At 40.9% G+C, this 25,141-nt stretch overlaps 2 protein-coding genes and 1 long non-coding RNA gene across 7 annotated transcripts in view; 1 reads left to right on the top strand and 2 right to left on the bottom strand.

Moving 5' to 3' along the window:
* Positions 1–519: 519 nt before the first annotated feature.
* LOC111249970 (vitellogenin-6) lies at positions 520–7,092 on the bottom strand. Its single transcript, XM_022804482.2, has 4 exons — positions 6,936–7,092; positions 4,259–6,449; positions 3,938–4,029; positions 520–3,800 (listed from the first exon to the last, which is right to left on the bottom strand). Exons 1-4 carry the CDS (start codon positions 6,970–6,972, stop codon positions 568–570), a joined length of 5,553 nt encoding a protein of 1,850 aa, XP_022660217.1. The 5' UTR covers positions 6,973–7,092; the 3' UTR covers positions 520–567.
* Positions 7,093–9,906: 2,814 nt separating this feature from the next.
* Positions 9,907–25,141, top strand: part of LOC147755724 (uncharacterized) — a 23,898-nt gene continuing 8,663 nt past the window's right edge. The window contains exon 1 of the long non-coding RNA XR_015325842.1: positions 9,907–10,214. This is a non-coding gene — a long non-coding RNA (uncharacterized LOC147755724). The remainder of the gene's footprint in view (positions 10,215–25,141) is intronic.
* LOC111249877 (uncharacterized) overlaps positions 13,007–25,141 on the bottom strand; it is a 50,533-nt gene continuing 38,398 nt past the window's right edge. For 4 of the 5 annotated variants that reach the window (XM_086986225.1, XM_022804322.2, XM_022804321.2 and 1 more), the window contains exons 8-19: positions 24,748–24,843; positions 24,368–24,516; positions 22,893–23,049; positions 22,568–22,706; positions 22,129–22,334; positions 20,695–20,879; positions 20,096–20,276; positions 19,086–19,223; positions 18,674–18,868; positions 17,799–17,930; positions 17,108–17,265; positions 13,007–16,881 (exon numbers count right to left, since the gene is read on the bottom strand). In XM_086986225.1, coding sequence (XP_086842351.1) covers positions 16,833–16,881; positions 17,108–17,265; positions 17,799–17,930; positions 18,674–18,868; positions 19,086–19,223; positions 20,096–20,276; positions 20,695–20,879; positions 22,129–22,334; positions 22,568–22,706; positions 22,893–23,049; positions 24,368–24,516; positions 24,748–24,843 — 1,785 coding nt within the window. In that variant the 3' untranslated portion in view covers positions 13,007–16,832. The remainder of the gene's footprint in view (positions 16,882–17,107; positions 17,266–17,798; positions 17,931–18,673; positions 18,869–19,085; positions 19,224–20,095; positions 20,277–20,694; positions 20,880–22,128; positions 22,335–22,567; positions 22,707–22,892; positions 23,050–24,367; positions 24,517–24,747; positions 24,844–25,141) is intronic. The other variant, XM_086986226.1, reaches the window with a different exon arrangement.

Below are 25,141 nucleotides of genomic sequence, written 5' to 3'. Positions count from 1 at the left end.
GTAGGATGTAGCATATTGAAATAAACAAAAAAGTTATGGCCATGTGTGTAGGCTACAAATAAATCATGTGATATGACCAACCGTATGTGCTCACATTAGATCTGCTATGAATATCACTCTTATGTAGTGTACGTAAGATGTTGAAGCGTTATTTAGTCGGCTTTAAAAGAAGCTTATCTCTTATACATGGTTTAGTTATCGAAAGCTCGATTCTGGCGCATTTTCTGCGCTGGTCTATTTGTAGGTTTCATGGATGACTTGTGACAAACTATATTAATTCATAGCACAAGGTAGGTATAATAAAATAAAGGAAGCTTTCTATTGTTTTTAAGTGTTCAAGTATGGAACTGCTTAAGAGCGTTTATACGGCTGGGTGGGCCAATGACGTTTAGGATTTCGCATCCCACTCAAACATCTTCAGTTACCTGGTATTATACCTGCTATCAATATAACTTTGCTTTTTTCTGGCTAACCTAACTATTTACATACAGACAGTATAAACAAATGACATTTTCCGCGCATGAGCGAACGAGCTGTCATATTTATTCATAATTGTTACCACATCATTTATTCGTATCGTTTGCACTTAGGCACGTTGTGCATGGTAAAGAGACGTCCCTTTTGGTATTGGGCGAGGCTGGTAACGTCGATGGTGCGTTTGGCACGAATCTGTTTTATAGCCTCTATGGCAGCCCCGTGATTCTTCTCGAGGCAGATAGATTCAACGCGTTCAATGCGGAGCACACCCTCATGGTGGTAGCCGAGCTTGCAAGTGGCGATCGGCCTGGAAGAGAAACAGACGTGATCGTTCTCGATAGACACAACGGTCTTCAGGATTTGACGTTGCTCTTGCTCCTTTTCGGAGTCCCACTCCTCCTCCTGTCCATGCTGTTTTCCCCAGAACTGCTCGTTCTGTTGCTCCATCCAGAATCGGTTGAACTCGTTCTGCTGCTGGCCGAGCTGTTGGCTTCGCTCATTTTGCTGGGTGTAGCTGTCCTGCATCTGTTTGCTGAGCAGCTGCGTCTTGACCTGCTCTTGGCGGCGGATCTGCTCGATCTCCTGATTAAGAATCTCCATCTGCTTCTCGTGGCTGTTTTGAGCGGGGACCTTGCACCGCTGACCGATGCCGTAGGCGGCGATAAACTCGTTGGAACGCTCGTATTCGTGACTGTTGGGACCGATGAACTCGTGTTTTTGCTCGTTATCATTGTTGCCGCACACACCGTATGTGGAACCCTTGTACTTGCCGTTGATGTACACCTTGGCGGCGTGACCATCAAAGTGGACCCCGAATTCTTCGGATTCGGTGTAGAGGTCTACAACGGGAGCGTCGTGGGGGTTAGGGGTCTCGTAGGCGTTGAGGTAGACGCGCTGGCCATTGCCGTAAACGAAGGCGATCGGCTTATTGAAAGTGAGCTGGTGCTGATTACCGTTGATGATGACTTGGAAATAACGATCAGTGGTAACGAAGGGAATAAATTCAATGACCTGGTCGTATAACTGGACCCGGATCTTTTTGGCAAAGCTGTTAGGCTTGACGACCTCGAAGGTAACGGTAAAGACGGGGTCGTTCTCAGACTGGTGACGGGTCAAAACGTACTCACAGCCCTGCATGACGTCGAGACTCAAGGTCACATTGTCGTATGTGCGGACGTACTTGTCGCCAAGGACGCAAACGTTCTCATTCTGCCCGCGGTAGGCAACGTGTTCAAGCTGCTGCCTACTGGAAAGTTGCATATGGATGGGACGGAGACCTGGGAGGCGGATCTTAGAGAACATCACGTCCTCGAAGGGCATCTCGAGGTGGACGTTGTAGAGAAGGGACGAGGCAGAATCACGGGTAGCGTTAGCGGAGATGTAGATCTCCTGTTTCCCGTTTTGATATTTCTGAAGTTGTTGCTGACGCTCCTTGTGGCTGACAAGCTTAGACTGCATCTTCGGGTAGAGCTGGTACTTGACGAAATCTAGGGTCTGATAGGCGAGAGACTTAGCCTTGGGGTCGACGTTACGGGGAAGATGGATAGTCATGCTCATGGCGTCGAGAGAATTGGCCTTAAGGATAGCCTTCTTGCAAGTATCAGTCATAGTCTTGCCGGCCTTCTGCTCAGCGAGGCACCGGACCTCGAACCACTCATAATTGGATCCCTTCTTTTGCTCCTCGGACTTGACAGCCTGGAAAGAAACACGGTAGGTCTGCTCCTGCTGGCCCTGGAACTTGGCGATGAAAGTGCCGTTCATGCGCTGATCTTCAGAGAAATAAGTGGGGTCGTAGTGGAAAGGAGAGCCGATCTTGGGGTAGGAGACGTTGGCGAAGAGCTCGATATTGTTGTTTGACTCTTTGTGCTCTACGGCGAGAGCGTACACCTGCTTTGTACTTTCAAAGTTGTGGACCTTCTTCATGGCAACATTGATAGTACACTTGGGCTGACCCTGGTGGCTACCCTGGATCTTGACGAGTATCTGACTTTCGATAGTGGTCTCATCGATCTCCTCATTGGTGTTCTCGAGGAGGTTATCAACTTTGCGGATGACCTCCTGGAGCTCAACGTTGATGGGCTGCTGGCGAGACTTGTACTCAGCCTTGACCTTCTGGATTTTTTGCGCCTGCTCAGAGATGGCAACCTTGGCAAGACGTTCAAGGTTAGAGTCTAGATCAATTACGGCAGACCACTCGTTGATTGGCTGTCGCTTGTCGGGCTCAAGGTAGAGAGACATAGCGTGGTGCTTCATGCCGTTGTTAGCAAAATGGTTCAACGCAGCGGCAAAAAGACCCTCCTGACGGGCTTCCTGAGAACTGAAGGTGCCAGGACCTGACCAGGACTGGTGAGACTCACCGGCAAGGCGGAGGACCATTCCCAACCACTGTCCACCTATCTGCTGGTTGCGATGAATAGGATCGTACAAGGTCTTGATGCAGTTGCCGTAATCAACAACGCAGGCATAAGGTTCAGCATCGATGATATTATTAGCCTCAAGCTTGAGTTCGGTGCAGTGGCCAGAATGGAAGACACGGTCGAAGATGGGCTTGATATGGCCATAGAAGCGGTGCTCGGATTGGATGTAGCCAAGCTGGAAGCTGAAACGAGGGTTGAACTCCTTGATGTCAGTAACCTTCATGGTGGGAACGCGGTGACCCTGCCTCTCAGCAGCGAAGACACGGGTTTGACGGAAGGAAAGGATGGTGGGCTGGACAGTTCCAGTGAACTCGAACTTGTAGGGAGCAAGTTTATTATATTGAAGCTTAAGGTTTTCGTAGCGTACAGAAAAGACGACGGGGTGAATGGTGGAGTGGACAATGGGAAAACCAAGGTTAGTAGGCTCGACGTGGAAGGCCTTGGTAGGCAAAAACACACGCAAATAATGACCAGAAAGACCGTTTCGTCCGAGACTGGAGATAGTTCCGCGAAGCTCATCGTTAAGCTCCTGTAGGTAGTCCCCATCGATTGGGATTATAGCCTCACCAGCGAAAACGTTCCAGTAGAGGACAGCCTTAGGGGTTTCATCGTTGTACTTGTTGACTCCCATACCTTGAGCAATATCCTTAAACAGGCGACGGGCATCCTGCTGACATTGTTGGGTGTGACCACTAAGGACACAAGCAACATGCTCAAGAAGATCGTTCTTACCGACGACTTGTTCCCAGATACTGTTGCCACCTTTAATAAGAACCTTACCTCCGAAGACAGACTTTATGAAAGGGCCACGAACCTGCTCAAATTTGGCCTCGGTGTAACCAGGAGTCATAGTCGTGTTAGAAGCGATCATCTTCCAGATACCGCGGATACCGTAGTTCTCAACGTCTGCACCATATGGAAATTGAAAACAATAAATCATGGAAAAATTATGTGCAATCCACTTTGAAGGCGTAATGCATATAGAATAGCTGCAAGCATTGTTTGAATGATAAGGAAAATCAATAGTACTCATCCATACTTACAGCTGTAGTAGCCCATGGAACGAAGCTGGGAGAATTTCATACCAAAATCGAAAGGACGAATTTGGGTCCAAACGGCGCGGATGCGCTCAGCCCTGCTCAAAAATCATTAAAGTGAAAATTCATTGAATAATTGATTTGTAAAGATTACAGCTTAGAAAATATCCTAAATGTCAGGTTTCTTACTACACGCTCAGCGATCCATGAGTTACAATACATACAAGACATTGCAAAAATCTCTTCATAGTGACGCCATGAACACTTTCTTTGTATAAACTATTTTATTTGATACGCCTAACTGATGTAAAAGTTACCAATACTTACAGAAGCTTGTAGCACGGCTCCTGGGCGCTCATGGCGGTTTTGAGGGCAGTATATACATAATGGGTAAGCTCACGAGAGGAATCTTTATTAGCGACCTGCATAACCTTTTCAACTTCCCACTGGGCGGGTTGGGTGTTCATCCAGACGTCGAAGGCAACAATACGGGTTTGCACTTTCTCGGTCGTGTTCTGATAGATTACGCGAACAATGGGATTAACCTCTTTGGGATATTTAAAAGCAATGTTGCGAAGAGAGAGTATGGCGACGCGACGCACAAACTCAGTGGCCTCGTCTTCATCTTCACCTTCTTGCTTGACGAACTTGAGGTTCTGGGCGGTGCCTTCAACGTAGCTGATAAGCTTAGGCAGGGCCTCGGGCTTCTCAATCTTGGCGAGACCGTTGATATAGGCAATGATGGTTCTAAATTCAGTAGCCTGTGAGAGAGCCTGGCTAAGACGTTTAACGTACTGCTGGAGCTTCTCGGATGTACAGAGGTACTGAGGTTGAATGGGTAAGTGACCCATGGTCAGACGATACTCGGAGGCTTCGGGCTCGACCTCGTAACCATGTTCACTACTATGGATGGTTTGACGACTGCTATTGATGAGCTTCTTCTCTTGTTGGTGCTTTTGGGCCAGTTGGTAAATCTTGGAGTTGCAGCCCTTGGAAATGATCTTGCCAGCCGCAACGCAGGCGGTAGCCTTGCCAATGGAGGTAAGACTCTGTCCGTATGCCTGGCTTGTACTTTGGAGACAGAGGTCAAGGACCCGCTCGATCATGTCAGTGTCGGGGTAGGACTGGAAAGCAGCGATGTCCTGAAGAATGCGACGAGTTTCGGCGGGAGTGAAAATGTTGTTCTTAATGAGTTCAACGGCAATCTTGACGGCGGTTTTGGAGCCTGCTTTGCCGAGAAGCTCAATCCAGAGTTGGCGACGGAGGTACTCTTCCTCGTCAAGCTGCTTGGGCTGTTTCTGACGAACAATAGCAGGAACGGTCTCCTTGAGTTCGTGCTCAGTCATGCCAGATATAGCCTGAATAAGCTCTACGAGGTAAGCGGGAGCATCGTAATTTTTGTTTTGACCCTGATTCTGGTGCTCCTTGATCTGACGAAGCTCATGGATAACAGTCTCGAAATGTCTCTGGAAGTACCGGGGATACTGCTGATGCTGACCATGCTGTTTCATTAGGGCGTAAATAGGGATGGCAAGCTCGTCCTCATGGGGCAAATGCTGCTGGAGAGTATCGTAAGTCTCTACGTTCTGGGGCTCGTCGAACATGGGTCCCTCAGTTTCGTTATGGTGAAGATGGAGAGCGGTGAAAACCTGAAATCTGTCACCGAACAGGTGGTAGATGTCAGTGTGCTCGGAGTGAGCCCCGTCGAGATAGCCCCAGGAGACGTTGTACTTGGTGACAGTTTGAACAGTGACGAGGGTATCGCTACGCTGCTGATTAACAGGGCAGCCAGGGGTGGGCTTCATCTCGTGATCGGTGCGCTCCTCCTCGTACTGGCCGAGAAAGTTCTCGGGATTGTGGTTGTCGCATACACCAGCACAGCCACGCTGGGTGTCCTTAAGGTGAAGGTAAACAGGACGACTTAAGCAGTCCTTGTAGTTCGTAGTCTTGGTTATATTCAACACACCCTGACCAACACCGTACTCGGGCTGAGAGAAAACCTCGTATTGGACCTTGCAGTTGCCGGCTACACCATCTTCGTATTTATAGTCAATGTAGGGAATAGCCATTTCGTAGGGTCTTTGAACTTGGTTCTGGAACAGGGTGAAGATGCCACGGAAGATATTAAGCGACCATTGGCTGTGCTCTTTGCCAGCCTCCATGCGGACGACTTGACCATTTTTCATGTAGAACTTCACAGGTTTCTGCATTTCCCGTTGATAGTCATCGTCTTCACGAAGAGTTTCGACAAGACGCTGCTCCTCAGGTTCGAGGTTACCGAAAGTCTCATCCTTAATGTTCCAGCTAATCCTGTCGTACTTGCTAATGGTGAATTGAGTGAACCTGGCCATGTACTCGCCCTCAACGACTTGTAAAACAGCAAGGACACCCTTGTATGCGAGGACGGCCTTTTTGCCCGTCAGCTGGTTGGCTCCAACAGTGACGGCGCCATGAACGTTGTACAAGGTCGAGCCTTGGCCATTTTGACCAACAAAGTGGAACATTTCGGCACTAACGGCTGATGAAAGGCCGTAAAAAACAGGTCCATGTTAAAAACTGGTTGTAGCAGCATTTGCATAAGTATTATATTTAACGTCCTAATTATTTTAGGTACCGTAAGTGATATTGTATCAACAGCATACTGAAAGAAGGGTATAAGAAGCTCCACCCATTTCACTGTTTCGGCTGGCGAATTCTACCGGAAGCTAAATCTGTTCTGATTTGCTATAACAAAGCGTGGAACGTATCTGACAAAATCAGCTACGTATAGGGCAAATTCAATTACGTGTCTTCTTTAATTCACATACTACTCTATTCCTATAGATATTCTTGGCTTGTTTGATCGTTCCACCCATTTAAAATAGTTATAGTTAAAATTAAAAAAATAAATAAAAATTTAAATAGCATGAAGCTAATGCCGCTGTGCCCCTCCAAGTACGCGATATCCAGAAGCATTCACGGGATAGTAAACTAAGAATATAAGCAATCTCGGTTGGTTACATACCCGCAGCTAGGACTAGGGGAAGAACAAAGAACCTCATCGTCGACGGTTAGCTACTCTTCGAATCATACCTTCCAACCTGTTCGTTGCGTCTGCGAGACGTGCTTATATACCCGACCGCCCAGACGCTATCACTGTCATACGGTCAATACGGTCAGTGAACGAGTTAGAGAGACGAGAGGTTTGAGCTGACGCCACGAAAACTCTCGGCATCTTGAACCAGCGCTGCGCGAATAATTGATTAGACCCCTACGACGCACGCTGACGTAAAGAGAGGCCGAAAAGCAATGGTTATTACCGTTCTATATCTGTCCTTGCATTCTCATTATGAACTGTCTTACTATATTTTACAACTAACTTGTAGAGCCATGTTAATTAAGAAAGAACTAAGCAGGAAATTATATGTAGTCGTCCTAACTTTGTACCTAGACCTTTTCGATATTTTTTAGGCCGAGGACTACGGTCAAAGGCTGTTGTATTGTCGACATAGTATGAGAATATTTTGACTTTAAACCAATTACATTTTTCCTAACTGTTTAGAGATGTTCAGCGTACTTCGTGTGTGGAAGTGTTTGTCAGCAGGTTTTTAACTTAAATCTGTTTCGCTCTGATCTAGTTAGTGGCTGCAGCAAAGCCATAGACTTGAATAATAGCTGAATGACATATGTATATAATAAGCAATTTGAAATATCGGAAAGCATACTTTTAGATTTTTATACAAGTAGACGCGTTTGTTACTATTCAGTATACAATATGCGCAATTAATGCTCGTTGTTTCGTCAAGTTCACGACTTTCATATCAGATACTTAAAAAAGAAGCCAATACCAAAGTTAGGAATCAATAACGAAAAGATTTAAGGCAACAAAACCCATATATTTTGCTAAAGGTTCAGGTTGGTGCAGGCATACGGTCTCAAGCTTGAGATTTTAGGACAAAATTCTGCAGGACACATACGAATTGCCAATGACGATCAGCAAATACGTGTTATTGATTGAGATTTGTTAGTAAAGTGTATCGTCGAACGAAAACACGTTTTAAGTGGAATGGCGTCTGATTCGCTGTGTTAACAATAAACTCTTAGATAAGTTTGATATACGACTTCAGCTACAATAGATTGTATCATGTCACAGTAACAAACATTATGAGCAGAGAAGAGGGTGTCAATGCATCCAAAGTAGTGATCACTTTATTCCCCCCTTCGCCCTTTCAAACCTAAATACTGGCAGGCTTTTAATATTTAAAAAAAAAGGCAAATATCTACGGATTTTAGTTGCATAGTGGAAACTAGCCCGTTACTATTGTCAGCTCACAAAAGCTAGGCATTTTATAGATTGTTTTATGGTGAGCGTAAGTAATCGGACTTACTATCGCAGAATCTTGCCTTTCTCTTACCAGCTTGAGTTAGCTAATACGTTCATAGACACAGTTCACAGATACTTTAGCATATACTACAAGAAAAATGCCTGAAGCAAGGTAAATTTAGTTAATACATTATGCAGACGCTTTGACACCCACTGGGCAATGATTTTGTTGAAAAGTCAATGTTTTGTTCATTGATATAGTCCATTGGTAACGTTTCTGTTAAAAATGACTGCTAAAAAAGGGTTTAGAATACATATCTATACCTCATGACTATTAACTTATCTATCTTAACATCTCTTATTAATCTATCGGTAATCAACAACGTTTACTACCGCGAAACACAAGCTAAAGTTGAGTAGAAAAAATGCCATAATCCACGTTTGTCGTTACGCCTCCGGCCAAGCATGTGTTAAAGTTTTGCTGTGGGAACTTTCTGTCATTAGGTTATTCTTCACACAGTCTGACCGAACTGACCGTCCAGCTCACCTCGAAACTGAACTAGGTTATTCGAGGTAAATTTTCAACAGGATCCCGGTGACGGTGCAATGATAACACGTGTGCCTCCTACTAAACTTGACCAATACATGAGACCATATAGGTTCAAAGGCATATGTAGCCGTTCAAAGCCTATTGGCTAGTTAAGGCAGTAACAGACTTGGAAAGAGTTTAAGGTCTTTGCTTTCTCCGGAGTCAAACTGTGATATCATTCAAATAGAAGTCCTGACGAATTTGGTGTTAGACAAATGATCTATTCAGGACAGAGTTAGACAGAATCAAGTGAAACCCATTCATATATACTTATAACAATACAATTAAATAAATCGCTTTGATGTTTTATTAACTTACTATCTCGTTTAATGAACTGTCTGACTATCGTAGATTTAGGTTTCAACAGAATTGATGGCCTTCAAGTCCAGCCAGCGGTGCTAACACTGCCGAATTTGTATGGATAATGAAGTTTATTGTTTAATATTTTTTTCGTAAAAGGCCTATAACTAATAAATTTAAGTAAAATAAATTAATCTACCTGTTGATAACTAAAGTCTTGACTAATATTCGCTCCTATCGGTAAGTGATTGCTTCAGTGGCAAACCATATCAACTGAGCTCCGCAAGGCAAATGTAATATTCTCTATTGAGGCATATGAAGCACTTGTTAACGGCTAGATTTACAATGATATGACTAGCCAAAAACTGTTTCATATCCTTTCTCAAGAAGACGCTTGCACAGGCCGATTCGATCGTATCGTCTAGCAAGCAAGAGCAGCTTCGATATCGATTACGAATATTGATTCAGCTTTAACGGGCTCCGGCAGCTCGTATAATGCGCGAACGTCGGCGTATCAATCACCACCGTTTGATATCTGTTAGCCAAACTTACGCGGTATCATCCTATACAATTGTACAATATAGTTGAAAAGCATCATCTTGTCTTTATTGCCGTCCTTAGCGGTATCGATACGGGGTTACATGTGCCATTAGCAAAGGAGGGCTGCCCCGAGAGGTGTTCGCGGGCAGCTAATTCTACAGGCTCATATTGGCCGCATACAGAGAGACTGATCGCAACGTTCATAGATAGACGAGCTATCAACAATCGGTAAGTTGACTAAGATGTCAGGTACGGTGTTTCCTTTCCAGTCTGTAATATGGATTGATTAAAACGCTTATTGACTGTTCTATTTTCGAAATAAGGCTAAGGCACTTACGCGAACCAGCGCATGTTCAAAAAACCAGCCGATCCTCGTTAAACATCAACTAATTGCTAAATATAATAACGTAAATCTGTGATTATGTCGAACCAACGTTCGTTTGTGTACGAATCGTAAGGACGTCGATACGATACGGCCATGTTTTGAATGATTGGTCTGAACTATTTCGGGACAAAAGTTTCTTGAGAGTTAGAGAAAATTCACTTCACAGGTATATATATATATATATATAGTTTTAATTACTGTACATTTTTATTTACACATAATTCCTATTCGAATTAGAAAAGAAGTTATCGTAGTTATTCAAAACTATAATTGTCCTAGTCAATACACCATTGGTGATTTGCAAACATTTTTTTTTATCTTGTAGCGCATTCTTGCTTAAACCTTCCATTATTGTCAACTTTGACGTTCGAAGTCACTCCCTAAGAAAAGGTACATTAAAAGAATGGGTAACAGGCAGGGCATTCTATAAGGCCTCTACGTTCGACCCATCTTTTTCATGAATATTTGCTTTTACATCACGAGGATAGTGGGCAAGTGCTCCATCCCGTTGAGAATAAAACTCACCGTCTTTATTATTAAGGTCCTCTTGCGTACGTCGATTTTTGCGGCAACTTCAAATAATACTGTCAAAAAATAAAGGTCCAATTTGCTTAAAATGCCACACTGTAGCTTCTGCTAAATTCACATCGTATCCGTGGGTGACATTGCTATTTACAGTTAACTTAAATGCCCGTGGAAATCAATTATTTGTGCTATTTGACTTGAACGTAACTTTATCACTCCAAGTAATCTTACCTAAACTGTGCAGTTTGTAAAAGTTCTCCCAGTACCATCCGCAACATCGTTTTTTTTTCGGTCCGGACCATCTTGATTGATTAGTTTCCATTCACAACCTCTTAAAATGAGATAGACGACTTGGTTGCACTAGAATTTCATATTATATGGCTATAATTTTCCTGTACTCTTTATAAGCTTATAAAACTTGCTGATGTTCGTGGTCTTCCAGAACATCGTCTATGAATTTGCCAAACAGCTATTAAACCTGAAACACTTAGTACATTCTAGAGAATTTTAAAATAAATTTCCTTTGTGTAAACATTTAGCCCGCTCATTATCTACAATTTACTACACACTACAGAGAAAACGTAATGAAAAACACTAAAAGGTAAATACATTTTTTGAAACACCACCATCTGTCAGGTACGGCACCTGATCGGAACAAACTTTAGGCAGACTGGTTGTCCTAAACGGCATAGGCTGATCCACCTTCTTTGGACCTTACTGGAAGAAATCCTATTCTTCTTAGAATAAAATAGTACACTTATCATAACAAAAACAATGCGCTATTTTTAGAGTCTGAACAAAAATCAGCTATGGCCCGATTGCTGCGTGTTGAACGAATCCCCATCAAGATGACAAACGTTTTTTTGTCCAAAGTGCACCGTCTGCGTTACTGTTCTCCCATTTTTCATGTGGTTTCTGAACGATCCGGGGAAGATATATGTGACATAGGCCGGAAGAGTTTTAATAAAGTTTATATGAAAACGACTTACATTTTTGATACATTCGGATTTCTCTCATGCAGAAACTAAGGGTCGTTCTGGAGAAGAGAATATCACTTACCAGTCGAACTGTTCAAATATGCTTCAACAGTAGTATTTTTAGATTGCATGTCTTTTTTTTTGCACTTTCAGAAAATCTTTTTGATCGTTTTAAGCCCTTACATAGCCTGCTACAAGCCCGGCATTTTATTTTTCTAGAATTTTTAATATGTATAGTATTTGAGCGAGACTTGTTCAAGTGTATCGTAGCGAGTTCTCACCTACCAGTATTGCTGGAGGCATTGCTATTATTAAAAAGATTGTTTGCGGATTAAGAAAGGGATATTTTGAAATGCAGAAGTCCCGACTTGCAGCTGTAATTCTGGTGAATAGTGATTGTGTTAAACAAAGATGGTCATTAGGAACGACAGATTTATGATTTCTGTTTGGATACATTCTCAGAAATAAAGCGTAAGAAAAATCCTCAATTTAAACATACAACAGTGTATTGTTATATATTCCTAATAAGCTCAATATTTAAAAATATAGCCCAAAACAGATGAGTATTTCATAAATTTTGATAGCCTTACTAATTATAACACTGTTTTTTGAACTGTGCTAAAAATCACTTCACAAAAAACATTTTTAAAAATATAATAACGTTGTACTTTTATCCTTTTGTACGTTTATTTAGCCCATGTATTGAATCAGTGAGCGTATATAGTAACCCAATACATGATGCCATTATATACCAAAGCGACAGTTACTCTAGTTAGAAAGGCTACCACAGATTTGAAGCTAACGTAATTGCAGAAGATGACAACCTTCTACATCCACCTAGCATGTAGCAACAGGTATACCTACAATGATTAGACCCGTTTGTTTCTTTCCATAATAATTATCAGAATAATGATAATTTCATTGTTCTTTAATAATAATAATAATAGTTGTAAACCGTAATTTCTAATTTTTAACATTTTTCAGAACTACTTTTTGTCACTCATCTTGAATAAGGTTTTTTTTTTTGCTTTTTGTTCCAGTTGTCCATTAGACACACCTATGTGGGTATTCCTACTACAGTCGGCTTTTAGCCGTGCACACCCTTGGGTGAATTAACGTTCACCGAATTTATATATGCATATAACATGTTCTAGATTGAATCATTTCTCTAAATCCATTTTATACTTTTCTAGCGTTATTGAACTTTTGTTTAAACTAATACAAGATTCCCTATTTACAAGATGGCATAAAAGTTATTTACGTTTACCTTTATTTTTATAATATAACTATGCTGTTTCCTAATTGATGGTTTTACGAAGTATCAAAATTGTATGTATTGGACTTTTTATATCTCACTCACGTAACTATTTTATGCAAGACAGTATCAATATCATCTATCATTATAAGTAATGACACAAAGGTATATGCTAGTAGGATTTTGCAAGACTATAACAACTATAGGTCATCACGATTGTAGACGGAGTTTTATTTCCTGCGCTAATTATGATATTTAACATCTATTTGTTGTTTTGAATATTATTTTTCGTATATTATCTGGGAATCATCATTGATGGCGATGAGAAGCCCGACTACCTTCTAAAGGAAACGTTCATTTCAATTATCTTTTCGAAACGGTAAATAACCTGCCTTCACGTTATGAGGAGGCTCTATTTGTCGCCTTTTGCATTTCCCTTTTTATGATACAACTCAGGACATACTCTGGATTTCACAAATTTCGTAGGTCTCCCAAGCTAATAGGTTCTTACTTTTCCTGTAGCGTCCACGGGTAGGTTTTTGCGCTAAGTTGCTGCTATTCCATATTTTGATTTTAGTTCACAGTTCCTTTTGTGATCTGCGTATATATTGCGATCACCTAGTCACATGCAGTACATGTCACCTATGTAGGATAATGGGCTGCAACGCAGCATACACACGGGCACTGCTAATAGGTTCAATTTATATGGGTCTTAAGGGACATTTCTACTACAACTGCTACGACTACCCGAAGCTAAAAGCTCAATCTGTATATATTTCTTGATTTTTATGGCCGCATAAACTTCTCCATATCAGTATGTACTTATAGGTCACCTCCACGGTTCAGCTTCATTTTCTCACAAGTATTCCCCATTTTAGCATCGTAACGACTAGAACAAGTTTTAACTAAGTGTAAGTAGGAATAATAATAATAGTTGCTTTAGTAAAATTTTTTACTTCATTAACATCATCCATAAAGTGGTGATCATCAGCTCTGCTAAATAACAAAAAAAAAACAACTCAATACGAGTGTTGCGCGTTTCTTAAGAGGCGCAAATATACGTAAGATCTGTCCGTTTTTCCGTCTGACATTCTTTCTTATGATTAGTTTAGTTTTTACGAAATTCAATCTGAAAATGGTTTGCGACGATACCTGAAGGTACTTCCACTGGATCTAAATGGTAAAAGCTTCATAGCATTTTTTTTTTACGCTTTTAATAATTTGGTGTCCCTTGGCACGCCTATACTTCACTTGGCGTGTATGTCTCTCTAGAATAAACGAAATATATTCCAGGCTATGTTATGCCAAATCTTAGATCCGGTCTGAGTTCTACTCTGTGATGATGGGTCGTGAAGGTGAAGCCGGTCACGGTTTTTTTTGTCAGTTTTTTGTATGATTTGTCATGACAGTTTATTGTACTCCTACTTATACTGGGCCAAGCTGTAATAAAAATGTCTTGTGTACGTTTTACTATGACATTACTCAAGCAACAGGAGACCCAGCTTTTTTGCACTCAGTTATGTATGCAAATATGGATACGGATACCGTACACATACTCTAAGTTTATTTTTTGTATGTTCATTCAAATCTGTACGTATCTACACTAGATAATGGTTACGCTGCTCTCCCTTCGATCTTTTTTCTTTTGTCTATATACATCTATATGTTTCTATAATGTTTTTTTTTCATTATTCAACTGTGTGTATATGTACATCATTCTTTTCCAATTGTGTTTAACATCTTCTCCTTTTATTAAGCATTGCTCTTATTTATCTATATAAACTCAACTCGACAACTCATTACTATAATCATATGTGTACTATAGCACCAGACTGATAAGTCGACAGACGAAGCATTCGTTGAAAAGATCCACGGAGAAAAAAATTTGCCCCCACAGCATCACGATGCTCTTTTGTTGCTCCTATAAAAGAATTTGCTTTTGACATAAACGCCGCTATACTCAGCTAAGAACACTAGTATACTGCAATGAATGCTTTTATATAATGCAAGCAATAACAATACGCTTGATATCCTTACCAAACAGGTAATATAAACAGACACGAATAGGTATGAAAGGTAAAGAGGGGGCAGTTTGATAACAAAATGTTGCATATTCACATGTAGGGGGAGCGGGACGTCCCTCTTTCTTGCAGAAATAAAGGACATGTGCAAATAAACTGAATTTTTAAAAAAATTAGGTCACAACTCTCTTAGCAACTCGCCGGCCAACAAGTTACTATTAATTGATCTAAGTGCGCGTGATTCAGTGAGGTGTTGGTCATATTCTTGCGTCGTGCGTTCTTGAATCGCTCACTGTGAGATACGAATAAGGAAGCTAAAGTTACGTTTATGATATAATTGCAACGACTGCAATTAATCATAAGCTCCAAGAATGCTACAACTAGCTGCCCCCACCGATGCCCTAACATTAAAGATGGTTCTGCCTGCCACGAAACATTGCGCCGACGGCCAGCCTTCGAAGTGCATAAACCGATTTTAACTGAGGATACCGTCTTAATATGAGACAACCATAAAGTCTGTCTTTTTTTACTGGGTGCTAGTAAAAAGACATTCGAGAAAATAGATTTGTCGACAAGAACTATTGTAATTTCTCAGTAGGGAGGTTTATTATAGTGGTAGCATAGCGTTATAAGTACAGATATTTTGCGAACAAACGAGGCCATTGACAAAGTTTTCATAGCTTTTCGTATCGGCCACAGCAACTCTGAACATCGCTATCATTTTTCTAATTTTTACACATGCAAAGTGATGTCGCTATATACGCATGCCTGTATTTTATCGCACGGCTGAAAACAGCCGCCAAAACGTCGGCTATCGGTCCACTTCCAGTTCGAATAAGGCGCCGTTCAAAAACTATTGTGTTTAATGGACGAAATCGTTTTTCCACATATATATATATATATATATATATATATATATATATATATATATATATATGTAAGGGCTGCTTGAAAGCCAAAACAAGGATTTTCTACCAATTCAACGCTCAAAAGTCTTCAAATCACGCAGTTGATTATCGTTCTGCTAAAACGGACAAGGCTGGTATGCTTTGTTTGTAATGCTTGATTCTGTGCTTTTTTTTTATATCAGTTGTTTATCCGCGACAGGAGCTATAACCATCACTTTCATAGCACTCTAGTAAGAAAATGGTGATAAAAACAAACGAGCTGTTGAAGTAAAAGTAACTGTCATTCTAGCTAAGTATTTGTTGTGGTGGTACAAGCCACGTTTGTAATTATTGATGGCCGAAATTAAATGGGAGTGTTTGAGTTAAGTACAATCGAACCGAACTAGGTTCTGGAAGGCTTGGCGAAATAACGAATTCATAGAAAGACGCATTGACACTAAGGCATATTTTTCTCGACTGAAATAATTAACCGAACGACAAAAAGCCCTCCGTTTGAGATTAAGAGACAATATATTAAGTATTAGCAAATCTGTCAAAAAAAAAATAAACAACATTTGATGAATCATCGCAATAGGAATTGGCGGGTAGATCGCTGACGGATCATTTTTGTGTGATTAATGTAAGTTAAACAACAAGCGTTTCTTGGCGACTCCCTTGTCGTTCTAGCATCAATATACAGGCGAGCCTGCCGGTTTTCATTGATGTTCCACATATTCACGCACTTTGACTTTTCTCCTTATCATTGGATAGGCGACAACCTTTTTGAACAAAAAATATTACTAATTAAGCTGTCGTTATATCTATCGTAGGGCCTTCTCAGCATTGTTGCATAAAGTCATCATGATGAAGGCGGCCACTGTTCGCTTTTTATTTATCGAGCTGACTGAATCAGAGCTGGCGGGTAAATCCAGCGGAGGAGCAGTTATTGTGTGTAGTCTAGTTGAGGACAAAATGGGTGTCTGATGCCTATAGCAGAAGCATACGGAGCGAAAAAACGCCTCTCGATGGCTGCCATCCGTTTCGCCACGGCTGAACGCTTCGTACTTCAAATATACGCCTTATTATACATCTTATGCTGCCGATAGGATTCCTTTGGTACTAGACTAAGTCTTCGGCGCGTGAGGCCTGATCCAGTGCACTAGTCCACCTGCAAAATTATAAACAATTATTATATCCTAACCTTAACATAGAGAAACATAATTTTTTCTCTTATTATCGACCACGCAATACATGATTATTATTGATATTCGCAGGTTGAGAGAACATAGAACTTTAATTTTTTAGGCCAAAGGTCAAATCAATCCATTTTTCTAACGGAGTTCACAGAATCATAATCGATAATTTCATAACTGAACCTTAAGAAGATGACTTACTTCCGCTGCTCATCACTATCGGCCGCTTGGAAGTAATAGGTCTTCTTGACGTGGAACAATTTAAACGCGTGTGGCGTTTTCGGATCCACTGCGTCACCTTTTTCTAGGAGGGACACTAGAAAGCCTGGAACAGGCGTCGATGTTAGCGGCAATTTGTCCTATGAAAGAAGTAATAGAGTGAAAGACAGAATGCCACAAATTTCGCAGAAAAGAAATAGTGTTAACACAATTATTGGCATTACCAAAAGCATAGATCTATCTAACATAATTAATATATTCATGTATAATTAATTCAAATGACATGAAATTGTGTAAGCAACAAACCGGTTGGTATTAAAGTAAAGCACATAGGAGACTCAATGATAAATCAACGCGCGATCTTTGGAGATTTAACAATTTTTGAAGTGCTATACCTCACAATATAAAAAGGAAGCACGTACAGGAAAACAGTGAAACTTTGTTTCTATAACGCCATTTTTGAAGATCTCGAAAATTACTACAACAAAAATTACCATCAGGGTTAACTAATATTAACGAAATGATATTATTACCAATTACTATTATGTTATATCTGTAGCTACCGATGTATTAACTCTTGCGGTGCATACACAACACTAAGACAACTTGCTTGAGGAATAACCATATTAGAAGAGAGTACTCATGTAAAAAGGCTATAAAATCAAATACTGACCTCCTGATTTTTGTATGAGTAGAGAACAAAATCGGGCTGTAACGCAAACCATCTTTTCGACCAAGTTGATCGGCCATTTGTCCTTAACCGGAGTGGACCGCACATAACGGCCTTGTCCGCATGCGGTAAAATCTAAAATCAACATTAGTTAGTTTAAATTGCGCCTCTGATTGATAATGATATCACGCGCTGAAAACTGTTGTACTTCATATTCAGTATCCTATAATGTTTATTACTAATTACGATCGATAATGATAATTGATTTCATTATTGGAAAACGTACGCACAAGTACGTTGCACTGTAATAGAATGTTCCGGGCCTTTCTGTCCGAAACTACCGTTTAACTTTATACTGTTAAATGAAATATTTCCATTCTCACGTCTGTTGAGCTTTCGTTCATCCATATCATGTCAGAGAATAGTGTCTATTCCTTACATCTGGAAGATGATCCAATTTGAGCGTGCAATTTTGTTGGCATCTTATATAGACATTTTTACTTCACAGCTTGGCAGCAATAAAGAGTCGGCGGTTCACCATTTCTAGCGCTAGCACGAAACACGTGTCTATTTACGAACGGTTTCAAACCTAGGCCCCACCTCACCACTAGGTATCCCCAACAGGCAAACACTCTATTACATCACACGGAATACCTCCAGTATGAATTTCTTTCCCTGCGGTGATGCGTGACGCACAGCCGCCACCACTGACTGCGATGTACCTGGTACTCACCGCGCAATATAAGATCTACAAACTTATCGAATCCGGGACCGGATCACACAGACCGTGTTTTCTTTGCCTCGGATTTCGAACGCACTGTACTACCCGTTTTAACTATGAGTCATTTTGACACTGCTGACCTATCGTTGCTACTTACGGGCGATTCCGGCAGTGAACGAATGTTGCACTGATCGCTGTTTTCATCGGTATCGTTGCTAGCTGATTGGACATCTTGCTGATCTACTCCGGCGCTTTGCACGAGCAGCTGATGACACCGGTCACAGACACGCAGCAGACGAGAGGCATCATACGCCAAGCGCATTTTCTGAGATAGACATTTGCGACATGCCACCTAAACACAGCGAACAGCAAGTAAAAAAATAAACTCAGCTTCTCTCTAGTCGCGTGACAGGGGGGATTAAAACGAGCGGTACGAATCAGTGAAAAGAATATATATTCAAGTGGTAGAAAAATAAAGGGCACTCTTTGCTCAAGAGGCTCATTCAAACATAATCTAAATGTGTCTTAGCTAGAGTGAATTGATACGTTGAGATGTTCGATTAACTTACAATTCCACAGGCGTGGCAATGGTGTTTCCATCGGCCGAAGGTGGAAAATGGCGTCGCACAGTTCATACAATGACTAACCTGGTCACTTCGAACTAGTCGGGGAGCTGACCGGCCAAGATCGAGGCTTGCCATGGGACTCTGAAATGTTTTTTGTAGTTGAATAAGTTAAATTATTTTCAAACTATTCATTATATAGGCGGTCATTTAATTCAAAACTTTTTGAACTAATGAGTAGCTTCATGTTTAGTTAACAGTGAGCAAATCTTTTAATCTGTACTATAAGTTTCTAGAGCCTTGAAACAATATTTTGGCGGCGGTGGCTTTTCCGAAAAATGAGGTAATTCCGAAGATTTGTTCACGTCGAAGGTTATCTGAAAGCCAACTCGGGACACAACAGCATTCGGGTGCTAAACGTCTTTCAAGTTGAGCCCACTCAAAAACACTATCAGTCAATTCAGATTGCGCCCCTTTCCAGAGCAGTCGTCTTTTATGCTATAAAAAAAAAGTCAAAAAACTAGGGAAGGATCGTAAGTTTTAACGAATGTATATGTTGTTTAATCGAAGAAACAAGGATTTTTCTTTAGCATAACACTAGCTGACTAACATGGTCAGTAAATAGCACTATATAAGCCCCAAAAAACAGGGTTAGCTGGCTTCAGTATTCACGCACCCTACCAAACGTGTGTTTACAGTAAATCACAGCCTAACAGATGATATTAGCCAAAGTACCTATCACGAGGCAGTTGTACGATGGTGCTACGTAGCTACAGGAAGCTCAGGCTCTACAATGCGTTTCGAAGCGTTATTGAACTCGATTACCAGGCATCAGTAAGATGGAAGCAATATGGATTCAACTCTGAACAGGGACTGTTATTCAAGTAGTATAGACACGCCTACCGTGGAGTTTAGCTTATTTAAATCTAAGGAAGCACGAGCGCTGGTCCATTGTGCCGGTATTATTTGCTCTCAGACTATGCTCTATTAGCCATGGTTAGATACGGTGTTAGTACCTTCATACTGTCACACTGATCATTTGAAAGCTGTTGTTGTGATAAGTCACCCTCCTGTAAGGATAAGCCATTTCCATTAGGTGAATTATCTCTGTGCACCTTGAGGGAACTTTTTTTCTGCGCCAGGTCGTGCACCGCCTTAGCCAGAACTTGCATCCATTCGAGTTTTTCGCCCGAGTTACTGTCGAAAAAAGGACGTAATCACATAAACACGATGATTAGCGCTGGGCAACCTAAAAAATATTTACTTTTTACAGAAACGTTCTTGCTCTGTGGACAACAGTGAAATAGCTAATTGGGTATTTGTAGAGACGGCAATACGGTATACATCAATCGAATATGATTTCTCATAACCGGTTAGAAAGTATTTATTACACTGTTTTCATGATCCTGCGAGTGCTATGAGTGAGGTTAGGTTTTTTTTTGCCCAGCTTCTATGTGCTACACACTTACCTGTTCCATGTGCCACTCATTCCCGTTTACACTTGCCAGGCTTTCATTAAGATAAAGATATTATTTAATTTAATTATGTGAAAAAGTGTTAATTAGACACATATGAGAAACATTACGAGACAACAGCTTTTTTACATGACACTTACGTTGTGCACAGTTCGATGCTGCGTCCGGTGTTTCGAATGTAAAACGTGTTAGGCGTTTCGAGATTATCACCCTCTTCGACGATTAAGCCGTCCATGTCAAGTCGGGCACGAACCCGCAATGGGGGACCAGCTCCCACACGCTGCGAAATCAGCCGTTGACTACATAGCAGTACTAAGTCGTTGAACTGAAACCCGCGTCCCACGACCATCGTTAGCGATAAGCCCCACGCACGAACATACAACAACAGATACAACATGGCAGTCGCCAATATATGAAAGCAGAAAGAGTCGAAAAGCTAGCCCATTAGTGTTAGTATGTTGACCACGAACGACATATACATACGTAAAAGGTTATTAGGCTACCAGTATGAAGTACAAGATGTAACCAATAGATCAAATATTATCGCCTACTTCATATTGATTAGGACAAACGTCTCTTGACTGTTCGAGTCCTTTTTTTAAAAACGCAACATATAAAAACCTGTTAATAGATGTTTGCCTCTTTCTGTATATCTGGCGTCTACCTATGAGACATCTACTTTCCTTGAATAGTTACGGATGAAAGCTTTATAGAAACTGGCATGTTTTTTTTCTAACTACCCAGAAGAATTATATGATTAATTAAAATAGTCACATTTGTAGAACACAATACCGTACGTATAGGTTGTAATAGCATTATTTACGGGCTAGCTCTCAGTATTTACAGTATCTATGAAGGAAGTATCACTGTTTAGTGAGTCTATGAGACAGAGAATCTCACGTGCTTAGTACGTATATTTTGCATTCTAAAGTCTTGAACAATCCATAAACTTTAGAATAGACTTATTCGCAGGGTTTTAAAGCTTATGTTTTTCTAAGGTGACTGATTTCATAGAGAATAATATTGTAAACGCCGCCACAGTTTACACACAAACGACTATTTTTGCGAAATAAACTTAACCATTTCACCAATATACAGCGTAATTTTACTGTTACGAGCTATTCATATTCTTTTTTTTTTTTAATTAGAGGTACATCGTCGCTAAGAAACCGACCTATTAAAAACCGGGTAAGGCAAAAGTCTTTTGTCAATTTGAAGGAGGCACTTGACCGTTTGAGCATCTTCATCTTACACCTACCAACCTAGCAAGAGATTAAAAAATTATTAAAAAGAAAAATAATAACGAAAAAGTCCAATGAAAAACGTCAGGTCATTAAATAGCTTCTTGTCGAACTGCTGAGAGATCTTTGCTCCGCCCTGTACTACTAAAAGTATAATTGATAATCGAACATGACCTAGGGCTCTGTACTTAACTTCCGACAACAATTTTAAGTGAAATTTTATTCCACTTTATGTGACACCGACCTCTATTTCGTTACTACCTGATCATGATACGTTATCGATTGCTCTATACATACAAATAGATAAGTGCTGTAACAGTGCCTAGTACTTACGACAAACAGATGTCGCTCCTGTGTATCCCCACTACGAGCGGAGATCTTCGTTACGCGTCCCTCTTTCAAGAGCTCCCTAGAGGGGCTCACCAGGTCCATGACCCCTCCAACGAGATCTTGGATCTCTAACAATTTCTTAAACTTATGGATTTTTTTCATCGCCTCATTAGCATGTTGAGCTGCTGTTGACACCAGTTCTAGAGCCTCTGCCGCAAAGAAACGGTATATTGACGAAACAACATTTAATCAATGAGCCCACCCAGATACCCTTTAGACTATAGATCGATATGTTCAGGTCGCTACATTGTAGATATTTCGCATTGTCGCCTATGATTATAGCGGCCATAAATGCGAAATGTACACATTATTATCATGCTACCAACATCAGTAGTAACTATTCTTTCATCGAATTTCGAATCCGGGAAATGAAATAGCTTACTTTGCGTGTTGTCTCTATCGGGAGAGTCTTCGGGCAGCTTTTTGAGGTACTCTTTGAGCAGCAGCTCGTAGCGCGGAATACGTTGGACCGGTGTGAGCATATGGTGTGATACCTGCAACTTACCGCACTCCGGTAAACTCTACAGGGGCAACGAGATGATAGCGAAACAAGACGACAATAGAAACGACAGATTTAAAAAACACCGTGAGCATTTGTGCCTGCCTCAAATTTTGGCTGATCTTTTTTTTTATTGAAAATTGAATAGATTCATTGAGACATCTATCAGCATCGAACGTGTGAGGGTAAATAACGATCTAGGACATACATGTACATAATCCATGATGGCTGCGAACCGAGGCTGTTTCTGGTACCACGTAGCAATTAGGTGCATGGCTGTATCATAGTTCTTGACATACTCTGTGTACATTTTAAGGAAAGGCGCCAATTCGCGCATGAGATCTCCGATGCCTTGCCTTAGTTCCCTGTACCGGATAAATGAAAGTAACGAATGTATATCATAGGTGTGAAAATTATCGAGCGCATTTAACTAACTATAATTATTGAAACACCATACACTACCAGTAAATAATCAGCCTTTTCCTATTGGTTCCAAGTTTGATTTGTTTTGGATGTTGCAAATTGGACTACGCAAGAGCCTATCGTTTGGTGTGGAAAAAATATTAATTTTTGCTAGAGAAATCCTTTGCCGGATTTGTCTGGCGAGCGAAAGAAGACAAAACATAAACAAAGTAGGAACTGCTTGGCCTAGCTCAAAGTGGCTACTACGTTCCATAATTGGCCTCCCACTGAAGTCTGCTCTACTATTTCTATATGTTAGGAATCGAACGTCGGTGGCATTTATTCAATTACTATTCTAGTGATAATGGCCCTGCAGGCCTTAAATTTTCAATGTGTGCAGAATTAAATTTCAAAAAAATTGAATAAATACATGTGTCCACCGAGTAGTATTTGAAAAGCTTAAATCTTGCGGAACTGCAGCTCTACGCCCCGTAAATATTGACCGTTAATAGTAAAACTTGCAACGATGTTTATAATGAGTTATTTTAAGGTGCCGTCACTAAGCAAAGCCTCTCATATAATGGCCTTTCACCACCGCAAATATACTGTCATTAGTGACAATTGAGTTCAATCTCAACATCAGCAGCCCGCAGGGTTTCTGCTGATTTTGAGCGGAATCACAAAGAACGAAGTCGTTACCAAAAGCGGGGCGGTAGGACTGCGAAGCCCCTTTTGCCTGCCTAGATGGTGGGAAATCAAACGCGTGCGCGGTAAAATTGAAATCGAAGTCACAAGATGGCGAACAAGAGTGATAGCAGGTTCTTTGCTGATTGAACTTCTCCTACTTCTAAAGAGAGGCTTTGGTCGCTAAGAGAGCTGTGGTATACACAGAGCGCGATCCAATCAGACACCGTTCGGGCTTCTGATAAGCGTCAGAAGCGCGAACGATAGGCCGAGAACCTGTACACAGCTCACGTCTTCCTAGGTTACGGGCTAAACGTGTGCGGTGGAGGCTACGTGGTCATGCGGCCTGGTTATTAACGGAAGGCCGAAAGACGAGACTCACAGTTTGGACAACAAAACATTAGGCCAAGTACCATAGAAAAATAATACAATAGAGTTTAAAGAACGGCGCCATATGAAGGCAGTCGTTTGAAGATAGAAGAAGGACCTAAGACAGACAATTAGGTATGAGCGCCGGTTGAGACGCCAAAAGGGTCTTGAATCTATTTGAGTTTATTGTTCATTGCTCTATGATCTTATTAAAGTATTTATACAAACCAATTCTGAAGGCGTTCCTCGAGTTTTGGTAGGACAAAATCATTGTGGAGCTTGTAAAGCGACTTCAGATTGGAGAACATTTGGGTGATGACCTCTTGCGAAAACATCGGTGTTGCTCGATTCTCTTGATCGACACGAAAATGGAATACCTACAAACAGATGCAAGAATGAACGAGTAAATTTCTTTTCTAATAGAAATTATAGTAGATTTCAAGGATAAATGTACTCTTTGAACGTTTCGAATTAACGTCTGTTTCTGTAAATTGTGTTACATTTTAGATATAAAATTTTTGTTTGTCATAAAACGGCTTGTATCTCGCGACGCAGCCTCATCAAACCGGAACGTTAGTCTAGGTGAACAAAGAGCGCAAACCACCTACTTGGTCCAGCAACGTCAAAATTGCGACATAGGTTCGTTCCGTCGTAAGTAATTCGTAGGCAATTTCCCGGAGCGCGTTTTGGGTTTTCTGTTGGTGCTGAAAGGGATTATTATGAATCAAAAATTTATTTGATGATCACGTAATCACAACTGCAATCTAATGTTGCACTTAATTACCATGCTCCAAGAAAAAATATGCAATGGAGCATTTCAAAGAATCGGCCAGTTAAAAATTTACTTTGCTCAAGTAGAATAAAAGAGTTCTATTATATAAAGTGTATTTCTTCTCCTGTCAGTATAATTGTCTGTACAATAGACACTATTTGTGGTACTCAGCAGTGCCAGCTGGCAAAGATAACCCTCGTTTATTTCTCATCGGAAATCCTATTATGAAA

Source organism: Varroa destructor, unplaced genomic scaffold (assembly GCF_002443255.2).
Source record: "Varroa destructor unplaced genomic scaffold, Vdes_3.0 BEIS01000004.1, whole genome shotgun sequence".
NCBI classification, from domain to species: Eukaryota; Metazoa; Arthropoda; class Arachnida; order Mesostigmata; family Varroidae; genus Varroa; species Varroa destructor.
This window is presented reverse-complemented; position numbering and strand designations above follow the sequence as displayed.